Consider the following 16,707-nt stretch of genomic DNA (forward strand, 5'->3'; position numbering starts at 1 on the left):
ATTTCATTACGAGTGATGATCATTGATTACGTGTAACTTGTTTACAAGTTTACAAGGGGAAAAAGAGAAGATGTAAGTGTAAACATAACTTACAATTGCCTAAAAAGTACCACAAATTGTAACTGAGTTACATACAAAATGAGTAACTGTAACTCAGATATATTCTCTTGAAAAGTAACTTTCCGAACATTGGGTTTCGAGTCTAGTTGTATTGAAGTGCAAAATGCTATTTGTTGTAACAATGTGTAATTTATTTGCATTTTCCATGAGCACTCTGTCACCGTTCTCTCACCCTTTGTGTCTCCATCTCTCTGTCCCAAGATTTGTATCTTTCTTTCTCTCCCTCCCTTCCTGCCGTTGTTTTCTCTTCTCCTCAGTTTCTTCTTGCTCTTTTGTCAACTTTGTTTTCTTCTCTCTTGCTTCCTGTCTCCACATTCCTATCTCTGTGGTTTTCTGTCTCCATCTTCACGCTTGTAGCTGCAAACACTGTCACCTCCCGCTAAGCTGAGTTTCCAGACTTTGCAGCGGAGGATTTGAACCCGGAACCAACGATTCTACAGCGACTTCTCAGTCAAAACAATCTGGCTTATCATTGTGCTTTAAAGCAGAAAAATATGCACCTCCAGCTATTGCGTTTCTGAAATGTGTATTGCTCCAAGGTTGTCCGTCCTTGAACATGTAAGCACGCTTTTATTTTTAAGATTTTTGCAAAACTCCTTCCTGCTAGTGAAAGTCGAGAACATGGGACGAGAGAGTCATCCAGGGGGACTCTTCCAAGATAAACAAGATCCGAGAGAGTCAAGCCCGAAAGAGCAAAGCGTGTGGTGCTGTCAATAAACGAAACGCCCCCCCTTCCCCCTCTCTCCCTTCCCCTTGCACTCCTGGCGCACTAGTTAACCAGAGGTTCTGAAGAAGCTTCGCTAAGAAGTGGGGTACAGACGGGAGACATGGCGATATTTCGATATACCTATATCGACTCGATATTGATAGGAAATGGATTGTATTGTATTTCTCATCTCATGTGCGAGCCATCGGCTGTGTGCACTACATCTACTTTATCATTACTATGAATCCCCCCCTTTCCATATAGTCTACACATTCTGTATAGGTGTTACCATAGCAGTTGTTTTGTCTGTTATCACTTAAGTTAACACTTTTTCCTCTTCTTTTCTCCGTCTGTGCACAGTACTTCTTTTCTCCCTGACTTTTTATAAAAATTCCCCGACTTTTCCAGTAGTTCCATGTTTCATTGCACTCAAATTGATTCGAGCACTCGTTCCCTTATGTTGCGTAGCTTCTCCTCCTGCAGGACGCGCGTCTCCTGACATAAGAATAAATGTTCTGGCCCCTGCTCACCATTGCCTAGTACTCATTTATACCATCCTTCCTCACTTTTTACTGTATTGTGTCTCCATCCCCTATCCTCAACCCCTTTCTTGCCCCCTTGCTAACTTTCCTGATGTATGCTACTTGTCCCCATTTCCGCGATTCCCTTAACTCGATATCGTGTAGTCTGTTTTGTCACATTATTCTTGGAAGATTCAGGCCCTCAGAACATTTAATAGAATATAGGTTTATTTCAGTATGAGCCTTTGTGACTGTACACATATTTCCATACATCCATTATGTTTTCCCCCTTCTCTTTCTTTTTTTCCGACCATAATCCCTCTCCTTATGCCCTCACATGTTCAACTTAACCTTTCATACTAATTGAGGGTTCTTCTCTCTCTACAATCTATCAACCTGTTTATTTTTTTCATAATTTTACACTTATACAACTAGTTATTATATTGTCAAAAAGAAGCTTTCTGCACACCTCTCTCAGGCACTTTCACTTCCATCCCTCAACTTATTCGTTCTCTTTGTCCAGACGTAATGTCCCAGGTCCCTTATTTGAGTTTCGTCCCCCTAATGGCCTTCATTAGCCCCTCCATATCCCTTATGTATTTCCGTCTAGTCTCTGCTGTTTCTTTGCACTGGAGGAGAATGCGGAATTTCGTCTCGTCTTCCCCACACATTGGACATTCTGCACTCCCGTCCTCTCTCACGCGCTTGAATTGTGTCCACCCCCCAGCCTGAACCATGCCAAACCCGTCCTATCATTTAATACAAGACACAGGCCATTGCTTGTTGCAAAATACAATTTTCATGTAAGTGTATTTAACAGCACTGAAAAAGAGAGGATATTTTGAATGTTTTCCTTTGTAAAATCTAACACGCACTCCTCACGAGTACATGTATTTATTTTGTCCACTTTATGCACATGTAGGGTAATTGAGGGCTTCCCCATGGCGTAGTTCTAAAGTCGTCGCTTTGTAATCAAGGGGATCCGGGTTTGATACTCGATGGAAGCACATAGTGGTTCGGATTCCGCTTTAAACAATAGGCCCAGTTCCTATTTTTCTATCTGTGCATAAGTGGACTTAAAAATCAAATTCAGAGCAATGATTGGCTAATAGAGACTAACATTGATCTCCTCCCCTCCCCCAGCCCTCGTCCGGATTCGAACACTTGATTACTTTTATTAATTATGTCATGATCGTAATTGTCCTAGGTTTCTGTTTATAATTTTTTGCCTGACTTTTGTGGGTGGGTACATTGAATTTTTTTGCACATTTCTTATTATACGTCACTTACGGCTAATCGCGGCGATGAGGATGAATAAAGACGAGATGAAATTCATGAAGGAACATTCACGTTCACGCCAGGACTCCATCCTGGAACCTTTGATAGCGAGATCGAGAGTCCAGCATTCAAACTTATGCCTCCTTCTGTATATTGCACCATCCAATGAAGGCATATACGGTGAATGTGCAGGCAGTGTCCATACTGAAGATGATGCGATCAGCACCAAGCTCCGGTCGCCTTTCTCCGTTGAATAAAGGCTGGGTGAGATAGTTTTGCAGGGACTTTGTTGGAAAAATTTCCACCTGAGATCATCCGGACAGGAAATTGAGCCAGATATTCCCAAATGACAGCCAGGACTATCGACTTCCCTTCCACGGTTCACACACAAACACACACACACAATCCCCTACAAGCTCTCTTAAATATGTAGTGTCCAGCTTACAGCAATAACATCATAAAATGACTCTAAATAACCCTGGTAAATGTTGACCCATGTGTAAATATGACCCCAGCGCTGCTACCTCCCTCTTGTGATTAAATTGTGTCCACCCCCAGCCCGAACCAAGCCGATAATTTTCCCAACGTTTGCGCAATGAAGACAGTGCGCGTCGTGGAGCGTCAAAAAAATGCAATGACAACGGGGGAAATGGGTACTTCGTGAGAAACCAAATGAAACAATACTCTGGTCGCTCTCCTCCATTGCGAAATCGGTTCTTATTACCTCCGCCGCACGAGCAATATACCTATGTTTTCCACAAGTGGTGGAGATGCGTGTTCGTGTAATGGGAACCTTTTCAAGGTCATCCTTGTCTTTTGGAAACTACCCACGATGTCTTCAATTAACGCACCCACGTAGGAAGTCATACGAAGGAAAAGCGAAATCTCGCGAGGATTTTTCATCATGCATGACCCGAAGTTTGCCAAACTTACAACGACCACTTTCCACCGACCCTCTCGACAAAGAAGCCAAGCAGTGTTGCCAAAGCAATTTATTAGAAAAGAACCAATAATGCATATCGAATAAATTTAGAGTACCTCAATGCGTAACCGTGGACCAAGGATGTTGATGGCACCCTCTATGACCAGGTATGCTGGGTTCAAATATCGGATAAGAGTGCAAGATGTTTTATGATACACACCACGGCGAAAGAAACAGTAGGCGAATTGTCCATCACCATTTTCAGTAAGTCCGTTTTCCACAATGTGATGGTCATGAATCGAAATAAAAATGTCAATAAGTAGAACTTAATATCTCTGCTTCATGTCAACAGAATTCCATATTTTAAAACAACACAGGAAGTGTAACAAAAAAAGAATGAGAATGGTGATGGACAATTTGCAAATTGCCTACTATTGCCTTTGCTGTTGGCTATACTCATAATCATGAGAGTCGACTTTGTTAGTCAAAGGACTTTTTCGTTTTCCGACATTCCAAATTATTTGTCCCCGCCATTACTCATTACAGCACGAGACAAGGTCGAGACTAGAATTTCTAACTCTAGACGAGCTAGAGAATGGAATTTCTAACTCTAGACGAGATCGACACTGAAATTTCTAAATCTAGACGAGATCGAGACTAGAATTTCTAACTCTAGACGAGATTGAGGCTGATATTTCTAACTATAGACGAGATTGAGACTGATATTTTTAACTATAGACGAGATCAGACTAGAATTTCTAACACTAGACGAGATCGAGACTGGAATTTCTAACTCTAGACGAGATCAAGACTAGAATTTCTAACTCTAGACGAGATGAAGACGGGAATTGCTAACTCCGGACGAGATAGAGACTAGAATTTCTAACTCTAGACGAGATTGAGGCTGATATTTCTAACTATAGACGAGATTGAGACTGATATTTCTAACTCTAGACGAGATCAGACTAGAATTTCTAACTCTAGACGAGCTCGAGCTAGAATTTCTAACTATAGACGAGATCGAGACTGAAATTTCTAACTCTAGACGAGATCGAGACTAGAATTTCTAACTCTAGACGAGATTGAGACTAGAATTGATATCTCTAGACGAGATTGAGGCTGATATTTCTAACTATAGACGAGATTGAGACTGATATTTCTAACTCTAGACGAGATCGAGACTAGAATTTCTATCTTTAGACGAGATAGAGATGGGAATATCCAACTCTAGACGAGATCGAGACTGAAATTTCTAAATCTAGACGAGATCGAGACTAGAATTTCTAACTCTAGACGAGATTGAGGCTGATATTTCTAACTATAGACGAGATTGAGACTGATATTTCTAACTCTAGACGAGATCAGACTAGAATTTCTAACTCTAGACGAGATAGAGACTGGAATTTCTAACTCTAGACGAGATCAAAACTAGAATTTCTATCTCTAGACGAGATGAAGACGGGAATTGCTAACTCTAGACGAGATAGAGACTAGAATTTCTAACTATAGACGAGATTGAGACTGATATTTCTAACTCTAGACGAGATAGTGACTAGAATTTCTAACTATAGACGAGATAGAGACTAGAATTTCTAACTATAGACGAGATCAAGACTGGAATTTCTAACTCTAGACGAGATCAAGACTAGAATTTCTATCCCTAGACGAGATGAAGACGGGAATTGCTAACTCTAGACGAGATAGAGACTAGAATTTCTAACTCTAGACGAGATTGAGGTTGATATTTCTAACTATAGACGAGATTGAGACTGATATTTCTAACTCTAGACGAGATCGAGACTGGAATTTCTAACTCTAGACGAGATCGAGACTAAAATTTCTAACTCTAGACGTATCGAGACTAGAATTGATATCTCTAGACGAGATCGAGACTGATATTTCCAACTCTACACGAGATCGAGAGTGGAATTTCTAACTCTAGACGAGATCGAGACTAGAATTTCTATCTCTAGACGAGATAGAGATGGGAATATCTAACTCTATACGTGATAGAGATGGGAATATCTAACTCTAGACGAGATCGAGAGTGGAATTTCTAACTCTGGACGAGATCGAGACTGAAATTTCTAACTCAAAACGAGGCGGAGCCCGAGATTGGCTTGCTCATTCACGTCTAGTTCAGTCTGGACTTCATCCTGAACTGAGGGTATATTTGTTTTAAACAAAGCTGCAAACTGCTTGTAAAATTGAAGCTAAGCGCACTAAATGGGCTATCATATTCTTCCTGCCGAATACCGTGAAAAAAGCTTATTGGGTCAATTTATGATTTTGAGAGCCGGATATGGAGAAAACAGTGAAGATGGCAACACTGGCACAAAGAGGACTTGCTCGATTCGGCAACACCGGCTTATTCGAGAGAATAATACGCCACTTACGGTAGCCCAGCAACATCCTCGAGTTTGCTATTGGTAAATAATAACGTCATCAGTGTGGGAGGTAAGAAATGAAAGTCCGTTTGGGAGGTGGAATGTTGCATTCCTGGAGGAGAATAATTGTGGCATGTTTACTCTGATGATGATCTAAGTCTCCAGAAGCTCTTAAAACAATCTCTTTCGGTCTAATCGGCAAGCCATAGCCGATAAGGTTGACTGAAAATTGAAAAAGTATGAGTGACATCTACATTACCTGTTTCTGAAGAGTATTTCCTATCCAAGGATAAATTCAATGAAGGGTTTCGAGGTAACACGTAACTTTATATACATACACAAAGTCAGCTGTTGTTGAAAGCGCTCACAGATACGAACCCCACCGATACCCCGAAGTTCGGAACTGAACTGCTATGCTGCTATTTGCTGACAAATGGATAATAGGCCTAAACCTTTTCGAGCAAGGCCTCATCTCCAGGAAGCTATCAACTCGCGGCAAGCCACGGCACCTAGCGACCTGTTGAGTGAGATGAGTCAAGGCAAAATGGATAATAAACCTTTTCCTGCTCCCACAAAAATAGGCAATAATTAGGCTAGAGACTTCAATGAACTAACCGATCTCTAATTACACACAGGTAATGATCAGGCTGGAAAGTTCATACGAACTAACCGATCACTGATCCAACTGAATTGATATAACTACGCATTTTTGCTGACAAATATTAAGAATAAGTCACCAAAATTCAGTTCAATACATGATATTCAATGTGACGTCAGCAGCGGAGAGCATGATGGGAAATCTGGCCAAACCGCACGTGCTCTGGCACTCACTCCGGCAAGCCATAGCAAGCGTGAAGCGAAGAAAATGCTGCGTGCATGAAAATGACCCGATGTATAACATTTTGAATTGTATTACTATTATTGTATATTTTCAAATGAAGTTTCCTTTTGGTGAATTAATGCGTTGTGCATGTGTGTGTGCGTCATTGTTTATGTATTAATTGTGAGAGAACATCATACCTTTAGGCTATACAGTTTCGTCCGTGGTTAAGATGGCGTAATTTTTCCAATGCGGGGTGAAATATGAATCGTATTTTAAAGGCAAGTACTGTGTTTATGGCTAACGTTATATCATTTTTGTTTTAATTCACTTTGTTAAAAAATATATTTTAAATTTTCTTTAAAATTCCCTCCAGCGGGAATCGAATTTCGGATCCTTCGATTACAAGGGGATAGCATTAGTCCGATTGATTCCATGAGAAACAGGCTCCATACTCCTGTATTTTTTCGTATGTTACATAGCTTCATGCAACGTTGTTTTGTGGCAAATAGCAGTTTTTTAGATACTCTGGTCATTGTTGAAGTCTACGTTTGGTATATAATCTAATGTGAAAGTCTACATTTGGTTTATAATCGTTATATTTGTACCTTGAATCACTGCCACAAAAGTTGCGAGTGCAATGCTTATCAAACGTGTTTTCAACACGCTCCGTCTGTGCTGCGAAACGTTTGCCGGAATCATGGCCGCGGGCGTGCTTTCGCGCAATGAATTGTGGGGGAAGTTGTTCGCTGAATATCATTCATTTATAAGTCAAATAGAACAAGTATGTACTATTGCAGTACACAATAGTTAAGCAGAATATAAAAATGTATATTTTAGGGCTCAGCCGATACCAATATTCTTACCAATACCGATGCTTGAAAATTGTAACAATTAAAAGTTGTTAAAAATATTGATTATTTTTAGTACATAAGTATTCATATCCAATTGTAACTATCAATTTGCCAGAGTTTTGGTTTTAAATATTAAAAAATTCCATTAGATGAAAAAAATATCTATAATGTAATCCCATAATAACTACAGTTTCTCACATATTGGTAAAAAAAATCAATGGAAACGTCGAATTTTGCATAACTTCCAGGATATTTAGACTCCTCAAGTCTCACGTAATATTTTCGTGGACCCCACGAACGATCAAAGGGCCGGTAAAATATCGGCATCGGTATCGGCTCAGTTATATACAGAGTAATTCAAAATGAATGGTGCAACTTTAACAGTTATTATGACATTACTATTTATGATAGAAGATCAGACAAGGCATCAAAATAAAGAAGAACTCTGGAAGTTTTACTCACATGACCCACATTATAAAGATTCAACATGGGAACCAAGTGTAACGTGGAAAAGGTCTAAACGACTATCAAGTACTTGCTATGCACGAGCGAGACAGGAAGTCGTTGTCAACGGTTTCGAAGGCCCTGACAATACGCAGTTGTAACTTTGGCAAATCTTTCGGTAGGGTGAAACATCATGCATTACTACCGAAACGCACGCGGAAATGTTTTTGCACTATTGTGATTGAATCAGTTCTCGATAGCTCCAACACGCAATACGCCTTCTACTGGTCATTAGCCATTTTGTGACACTGGCGATCTTGGTGGAGCATCGGCTAAGCAGAATAAGCCCGCTAAGTGGGAATACAACTTCCAGAGTTTTTCTTTTATATTGATGCCTTGTCTGATTTTCTATCATAAATAATAACGTCATAATAACTGTGTACAGTTTCACCATTCATTTTGAATTACCCTGTATAACGTAATCGGAATGTATTCCAAATAATCCCTCGCTGTTATGTTCTCACAACAGTGTTGAAAAGTGAAACAATCTGGTTAACGTAATCCTCCAATATTTGACAGTACTAAAAGAGATGACTTTGTAGGAAAGAAGTCAAAAGTGAACTGCTCTTGCACATAGTATACCCTGGAAACTACAGTCTTGCAGGAAAACGAGTCTCTGGCGCCTCTATGGGGTTCATGTTCTGTCTCCTGTCCTTTATGTTTCTTGCTGTTACTTCCTTTTCTATTCATCACCGTCCATCCTCAGTGACAGGAAAGGGTTTTGTAAAACAAACTGAATCCTAATTCAAGACAAACATATAGTATTGTTATTGATTTATCTTGCGAAGCCGGAGTCCCAGAATTAAATGTTTATTCTGGTTGTTTTCTCATGCATCTAATTGACAGTCCTTGTTCTGTATCAAGAGAGGCAAGAGGGCGACATGGAAGAAAACAGATTTGTTTGAATTAACAAACAACGTTTGGTTAAGTTTTTGGTAACCGTAAAATATGGTAAAATTTCGTAAATTTCGTAACTCTGAAGAAATGCACACGTTTGCCTAAGGAATTTGGTTCTGGCTAAAAATAATTTGTTTCCCGTCTAGTTAATAACCAAATATTTGGTTAGCAGAAACTATTTCTTGGTTATTCCAAACAAACATTTTTCTTTGTACTACGTATACGGCTATGGTGTATCTCGGCCTCCAGAAGAGCGCGGGAAAATGTATTATTGTCTGATTAGCTGTTAGATCAACCTGTCGTGACGTACAGGAAACATCTCTACAAGATCCAATCAGCCTAGCTGAAGGCGCAACAAGAAAAACTAATTCGGCTAAGGTATAGTTACAGCACACTTTTGCTCATGACTGTACTGTCTTGAACACGACGCCCAAACACGATGATACATAAACATAATTGGAATACCTACGAGTCAATAGAGCTTGACTTCGACCCCGATCCAAGCACACATCACACAGATTCACCGACTCGCCGCACCCCCTAAGACCGCCTACAGAACCGTCGATCTTTCATATCTGGGCGATTCAACGCCGTCAAAGCAACAAGAACACTTCCCGACACCTCGGGCAATATGAAAGATTGCAGTCCCCCTATCTGCAAGTGATGAAACGCCAATGACGAAGTTTCGAATGGCATTGCTAGGTTATTTGTCACAGCAGCCTGCCCAACGGGGAAGGGGGGTCATGACCTCCTCTTTGGTCCAGTATTCCGTGAAAGAAAAGAACGTGAAAGGCATGAAAGATGGCAAAATAAAGGTTGACTACTAACAAAAGTATATGGTACTGATTTGATTGGTTGATTTGCTTTATTTTACTTCGCGTTTTGTGCCACTTTTGGCTAATTTGCGAAGATGGGGATGAGTGATGATGTTATTAAATTGATGAATGAACACACAGAAACATCCATGCCCAGGCTAGGATTCGAACCCGGGACCCCTGGCGTTGTAGCGTTGTAGCGTTGTGCTAACCACTCCGCCACGGGTGCCGGTGGCACTGATTTGACTACTCGTATTGTATCTCGTGACATTTTACAGGCGTTCAGTTATGAAGGTCTTTTACAGAATGATCCAGAATTTCAGCGGTGTAGGATGAGAATAAATTGCGAATGTGAGATGTAGGAACATGCACAATGAAATACCATACTTTACCCAGGATTCGAACCTAAGACCTGCGGCTTCCTAGCGCTGTACGCTAACCACCCCGCCAGAAGCTATCTTGATGTATTATTATCAGGGATTTGTCCAGAATTTTCCATCGGTAGGAGGGGATATAAGTTCTTAAATATGGGGTATAAGTACACATTTAGAGCCAAAATAACCATTCATTGGGCCTTTGTGAAAAAAATTAGGGCGTATTCGAGTGTGTGGATTAAAATCATTGATTATTATTATTTATTAGAATTAAATCAAGATGACTTAGGTGGGTGGGTCATGTGGCACGAATGGAAGAGGAAAGAAGAGTTTACAGGATTCTTGTTGGGAAACCTGATGGTAAGAGACCAAGACGAAGATGAAGGGATAACCTTGATATGGACCTAAAGAAAATTGGTAAGGATGGAAAAGAATGGATCGATCTTGCCCAGGATAGGGACAGATGGAAGGCTGCATCCATAAACCTTCGGGTTTAAGAAGGCTAGAGAGTTAGTTATTATTATTATTATTTTTAGACATTTCGGCTTATTCAGAGCTCGTTGCCCGGGCCGATTGCCAGGTCTAAACTGCGGAAAATCTCAGACAGGATTTGAACCAATGACCAGGCACGTATCTAGAAAAATATTTCGTAGGGGGTTCGAACAAAGCGTCCCAGAATAATAATAATGTTGAAATTAAAACAATTAAATTATAATTAAATTAAATATTGATTAAAATATGAAATTTATTAATATTGCATTTTTATTATATCATGAATACTTAAAAGGATAGGATAAGAATAAATATAACTGCATATATTTATTATCTAGATTGCGTGTACTTAAGGTCACCAGATTTGTATAAAAACAAGGAAATTAATGTCAAATAGATAAAGAATTGAATATTTATTGATTAATTAAAAATGGATGTTCCTAATTAATATTTATGCATATTTTCATAAGCAATAGTAGTGTGCACAAATCTTCTTTGGTACTGTCCAAAGCAGTATGATCCCAATATAATAATGCTTGTCTTCCAAGTTCATAGGAAATAAATGACCATGGATTATAGTACAACAAATGCTAAAAAGTACATTTTCATTATTTGATTTCAGTACGTAGTATATCTTTCGGGGGGTTCGGGGGTTGGGGGTACGGACCCCCCTGTATCCGCCCCTAAATACATATTTTCCAGTGACCTCTTGTATATGAACCCATGAACAAACTCGTTCGGTCACAGTGGTTTAGGAAGTGAGCTGTAAATGCTGGCAAGAGTCAATGTAAACAACCCGTAAGGACTTCTGCGGATCTGGTATTTTTAAGTGAGGCCCATTGTCAATCACTCGCGGTGACAGGAGATTTCTAGGAGCTAGATCTCTAGGAGAGAGAGAGAGAGAGGGGGAGAGTTGACACCCCTGTCCTCTCTCACACCCTTCTTTTTTTAGACGTTTTCTCCGGGTTTGTTTCCAGCTAAAACACAGTTTGTGTGACACCAATTTGGTCTGGCATGTTCCAGGTTGTCCCATCCGTAACCCATGCGTGATATAGGGTGGTTGTGACTATTTTGTTGCGTCACGCGTCTTCCCACGCACACATATCACACCGCCTTCTCGTCGCCGACTGCTTGGATTTTTCTTAGCGTCGTTTTTCCTAACGTCAGTTCTTCGTGTAACGAGTTGTTCCATCTTTCGGACGATTCGCAACGCGGTGAACTATTTCTCGGTCGATCCGTTCCAATTTAAGTGTTATTCGTCAACTGGTGACTTCTTTTCACACTGCTCTTGTAATAAGTAGAGAAAGGATTTTAAGGTGCAAAATTATGGTCGAGATAGGAAAGAAAAGGCTCTGAAAATATTTTCAAAAAGGTGCAAAAACGAAATGCTGATAAAATACCTTTATTCAGGTCTAAACCAGTAACATTAACATTCTTTATTGAACACCATAGCAAACAACATAATTACTAATTAAGTATCCAATTCAGGGTGCGAAATCCTGGAGGGTTAGGGGCTATTCCCCAACAAAAATCCCGCCCCCTAAAATATTCTGAGGGGAGAGTTTTTGTTATAACAAAAGCTAACCAATTAGTTTTGACTTCAAATATACTTTACTAAGGATAATATTGAAAACATACACTATTTCGTTCAAGAGATCATTAACAGATCTACACAAATAGCAATGTATGCACAATAGAAGTCAAAGAAGAATGCAAGACAAATATAACTATGAAATCTAATTGCTTTATATTAATAGAATGCAAAAACCAAACAAAAAAAATTTCAACTATTTTGTAATTTATTGACATCTATAACAGTTAGTAAAGGAAATAGTTTGCTACTTTATAAATATCCTATACCTATATATAAAAGTAACAAATTAATTCCTTTCTATGCATTTAATCATAATGTATTTTTAAATATTTAGTAATTTATTTTATATTCAGTAACATTATAAATGCGTGTCATATATATATATATATATTATGTTGTGTGTGTGTTTTCTATATTTCTCTCCCAACAGTCTTCAATGATTTCGCAGCCTGGTCCAATTTCATCCAATTGATACTGATCTTCGCGATTAGCCAAAGTGTCAGAGAGCGACGTAAAGTAAGGCAATGCTATTACAACATTCAAATAAGTTTTCCCAAAGACGAGAACGCTAACCACTGGGCTACACGTGAACAAGTAACTTAAATGTAATTAGTATCTACTTCCCAAGTTATTAGAGGGGTGACCCTGGACTGCGTTTTGCCGACTAATGAGGCTCTGGCGCTTGGGCCTCTCATTCATTTCATCTCATCTCATTTCATCCTCATCTTGGCGATTAGACAAAAGTGACAGAAAAGCGAAGTAAAAGAAAGCAAATCAATCAATTAAACAAAGTCATTATAGCCATGTGAACTTCAGGGCTTAGAAATAAAACGTTCTAGAGCCTCAGTGGCTTTTCTATAGAGGGAGAATATGATATCACTAAAGAATCTACCTTCTGGTGTTTCGTTACAACGTACTCATGATTGCACGTGCATACACTTTATTTACGTCCTGTTCTGTCTCTAGGTTAATGGAGATGAAGAGGAAGAATGATGATTTCATGTAAAAACACTCACAAACGAACGATAATGTTAAGTCCAGTAATTGAACAAAGAACCTTATATGGGCGGGATCATGCGTCGACCACTGAAAGTTTTCGGTCAAAGATGCAGCCACATTTTCAAGAATGTTGTTGATTTATATTTACTTGAAATATCCACTTAACAACTACTGGTCAGTCACAAAGAATCTTTCCTTGGCCTAGCCACTATTCGAACCAGGAACCTTTGGTGTTATATTTAACAGTTTGATACTGTAAACTGACATGCTACAAAGCAGTTGATGAAGGCTTCTCACACCAGTGGGTGGTCAACAAGGCATTTACAAACCGATAACTTGGGGAAAGGGGGTAAAATATACAAATTTTGGAATTGTTCACTTTAGCTCTGTGGCAGAGTGGTTAGCACAATGCCAGGGGTCCCGGGTAGGCATAGTGTTCCTTTTGAGTGTTCCTTCATCATCCATCATCTTCGCGATTAGCCAAATGTGGCAGAAAAGCAAACTAAAATAAACAAAATTAATTAATCAATCAATTAAAATAAAAGTCAATTTAGATGTACGTAAATAACGAACTTGAACCTCCTCCCTCTTCGAAAATGAACTCCTAGTTTGGTTGGGATCAATTGGAATCGTTGATATATTTTCTGTCTTCTCAGCTGGTCCATTGTTCGCGAAGAGACATGCATGAGGACAGAACAAAGGATTCTTGTGTACTGGAAGTAGCTATGACGACTACATTGTCCTGTCAGCATTTAAAAACCTTACACATACACCCTTCTTATGTAACGTTGACAACGCATTCGAGGGCCGAGTTGCTTTTCGAGAGACACCACGTGCTGTCCTGTCTAGCCATGTGCCACAGAGGACCCGAAGCCTGAGGATTTCTGTCGGGTGCGTGTGTGTTCGTGCGTTTTCCCCACGTACCCCCTTTTTTTACCTGATGATTGAGACTTCTATCGCGACAATCGCGCTGATTGGCTATTCGTCGTTCGTGGTCCCGCCCATCCTCACCGACAGAGGAGCCTTCTGCCGCCTCTTCATCGCCGTCACCGGAGAAGAGAAAGAGAGAGAGGGGGGGTTATCCCCCTTCTTGTGAACCCCCCTCCCCCCTTGTTCTTTCGCGAGGAGTCTCCGGGAACGCACGAGTATACACACAAGGACGTGCGTTGGACAAGATAGGACCGACATGAGAGAACCACTAATCCCGCCGGGTACAGTGGGTGGTTGAAGACATCGGCGAAAACAATTGACGGTCACTGTGTCGGCATATTTTTTTCAAAAAAGGGGCCTCCTCACCTGCTATTTCGACGGCAACGCTGCCCCCACCCCCTCCCTCCCCCCCTCACCCCCTCGAGTCAGGTGGTCGTGGAGAAGGCCCCCGGTGAACGCGACACCTAATTTGCGCTGCTACCACAAAGCGGACGGTACGGTGATTCGGGTCATCTCGGGTTGCGTCGTGTTTGCACCCCCTCCGCCCCCCCGTGTGGATTTCATTCATCTTCATCTTCAACCCTGGTACCTTTTATTTTTTTTTTCTCTCTTGGTGTTCCCGGGTGCCTTGGGTTCGCACCGTGTTGAGCGAGAACCACCGAAGGACCGCGGGAAAGTATTTTTTGGTGTTGTCATCTTCCTGCCCACCGGGCACCTCGAGCCTCCATGTGATCCTGTGTGCGTGTTGACAGCTAGAAGATGTTGTTGTCCAGAGCTCTTGTGGTTTTTACAATTCTGGCTCTGGTGACCATGGCAGAAGTCGCGAAGAAGCACAAGAACGGGAGAGGAAGAGGCAGCAAGTGGTGGTATGTATGTCTTCATTCTTTCTTTAGAGAATTCCCCACGGAATTGACTTACAGTAAACTCGAGACGCTAACCCAACCCGTCTCTTTCTGGCAACCCAACTCTAATTGCCAGCTTTGGTGACTGACAATAGCAGTACAAAAAAATCCAGTTCGTGACATTCATCAATACATTTCCTGCATGTGAACACTGTTAAACAGTGCGAAAACAAAAACCTGCGAACACAATTACGCAAAAGCCGCCCAAATTGTCAATAATACGCTTGAAATTTGTGCAAGTATTTAGATACCTACTTTGCTTGCTGACTTTGACAACAGCGGTACAAAAAATGTCAGTCTGTCTTGGCTGTCTTCAACACACTTCTTGCATGTGAATACTGCTAAACATTCCGAAAACAAAAAACTGAGAACACAATTACTTAAAAGCCGATAAAATTGTCGATAAAACGACTGAAATCAATGCAAGTATATTAATTAAGAAAGAGAAATTGCTGCCTTATTTCGCATTGTTACAGCATATTTTTTTTTACAAAATTTCACCTAGTGAAAGGTTTCTTTCTGTTATTGAATAATCATAAGGCTAAAACGTTGCCCAGACTAGTAGATATGACGATAAAATGATTCAATCATTTATGCCCACACAAAGTAGGCAAACTATGCTTAAAATAACACCTTGACATCACACATTCGCTTAAAGTTTGGTAAGCAATGTTACTAGAAGAAGCACGGAAACTATTTGACCAAATTACAAAATTCTCGCCCTATTAATCTACACAGTTTAACAATGTATTTTTAAGATGGCTTTTCTCAATTTAATTGTAGAATGAATTAATTAAAATTTTTGAGTGCGTCGTCACGTATGGGCATTTTGCACCCTTCAAAGCATAAGAGGAGTAATTATCTTATCTAAAAACCCTTTATTTAATGTTAAAAAAGAGGTGTAAGGTTAAAAGTCACGGGACAAACACAACACATTAAAAAGTGCAAAACTCCTCAGAGACAGTTTAAATGGCCCGCTCTTCTTACGAAGTAAAAATAGAGCTTCGTTTATGTATTATTGTCGTTCTTTATCGAAATCACTGTAGGTCGAGAACTACGCAATGTACCTCCGATATATTTTTCTGGAATATGGCAAGTTGCCGCGATGTTTTTAGGACCTTTCTGGAAAAGAAGCGTGAGAGATAGTAGACTCGGGGAAGCAACTGATAAATCGTTTGTCAGTTGCCAACTTTGCTACTGGCAGCGCATTACACTGAGAGGCAAAGGATATACCTGGTTGTATGGGTTTACGGGACCCTAGTCGCTGTTGACCTTTCAACAGAAACAAGCGACGCATATCGACACCAGCCCAAAAAAATTGTGATTCTCGCGAATGGAGAACACGTAATCTATTTCGAACAGAGCGCTCACGGTAAAGCCTATTTAAAAGTTATCTTTTACGCATATGAGTATACGCGTGTTCGCAGCTATGTCAACGAAGACTAAGAGATTTCACACGATCCGGTACGCATTAGAGCGGCATTTTTTTCAACGCGTGTTTTCCATTTTATTTGAGTATTAAAAATCATAAACATTTTTTATTATTATTTTCGACATACTTGGCGCATGCTGAATAAACAAATATGCGTTTC

The 16,707-nt window shown here is 40.2% G+C and overlaps 1 protein-coding gene across 1 annotated transcript in view; it reads left to right on the top strand.

The window, feature by feature from the left end:
* Positions 1-14,460: 14,460 nt before the first annotated feature.
* Positions 14,461-16,707, top strand: part of wg (Wnt family member 1 wingless) — a 66,965-nt gene continuing 64,718 nt past the window's right edge. The window contains exon 1 of the mRNA XM_083139235.1: positions 14,461-15,079. Within this exon, the coding sequence (XP_082995361.1) occupies positions 14,973-15,079 (107 nt within the window). The 5' untranslated portion in view covers positions 14,461-14,972. The remainder of the gene's footprint in view (positions 15,080-16,707) is intronic.

This window comes from Lepisma saccharinum, chromosome 17 (genome assembly GCF_977018435.1).
Source record: "Lepisma saccharinum chromosome 17, izLepSacc3.1, whole genome shotgun sequence".
NCBI classification, from domain to species: domain Eukaryota; kingdom Metazoa; phylum Arthropoda; class Insecta; order Zygentoma; family Lepismatidae; genus Lepisma; species Lepisma saccharinum.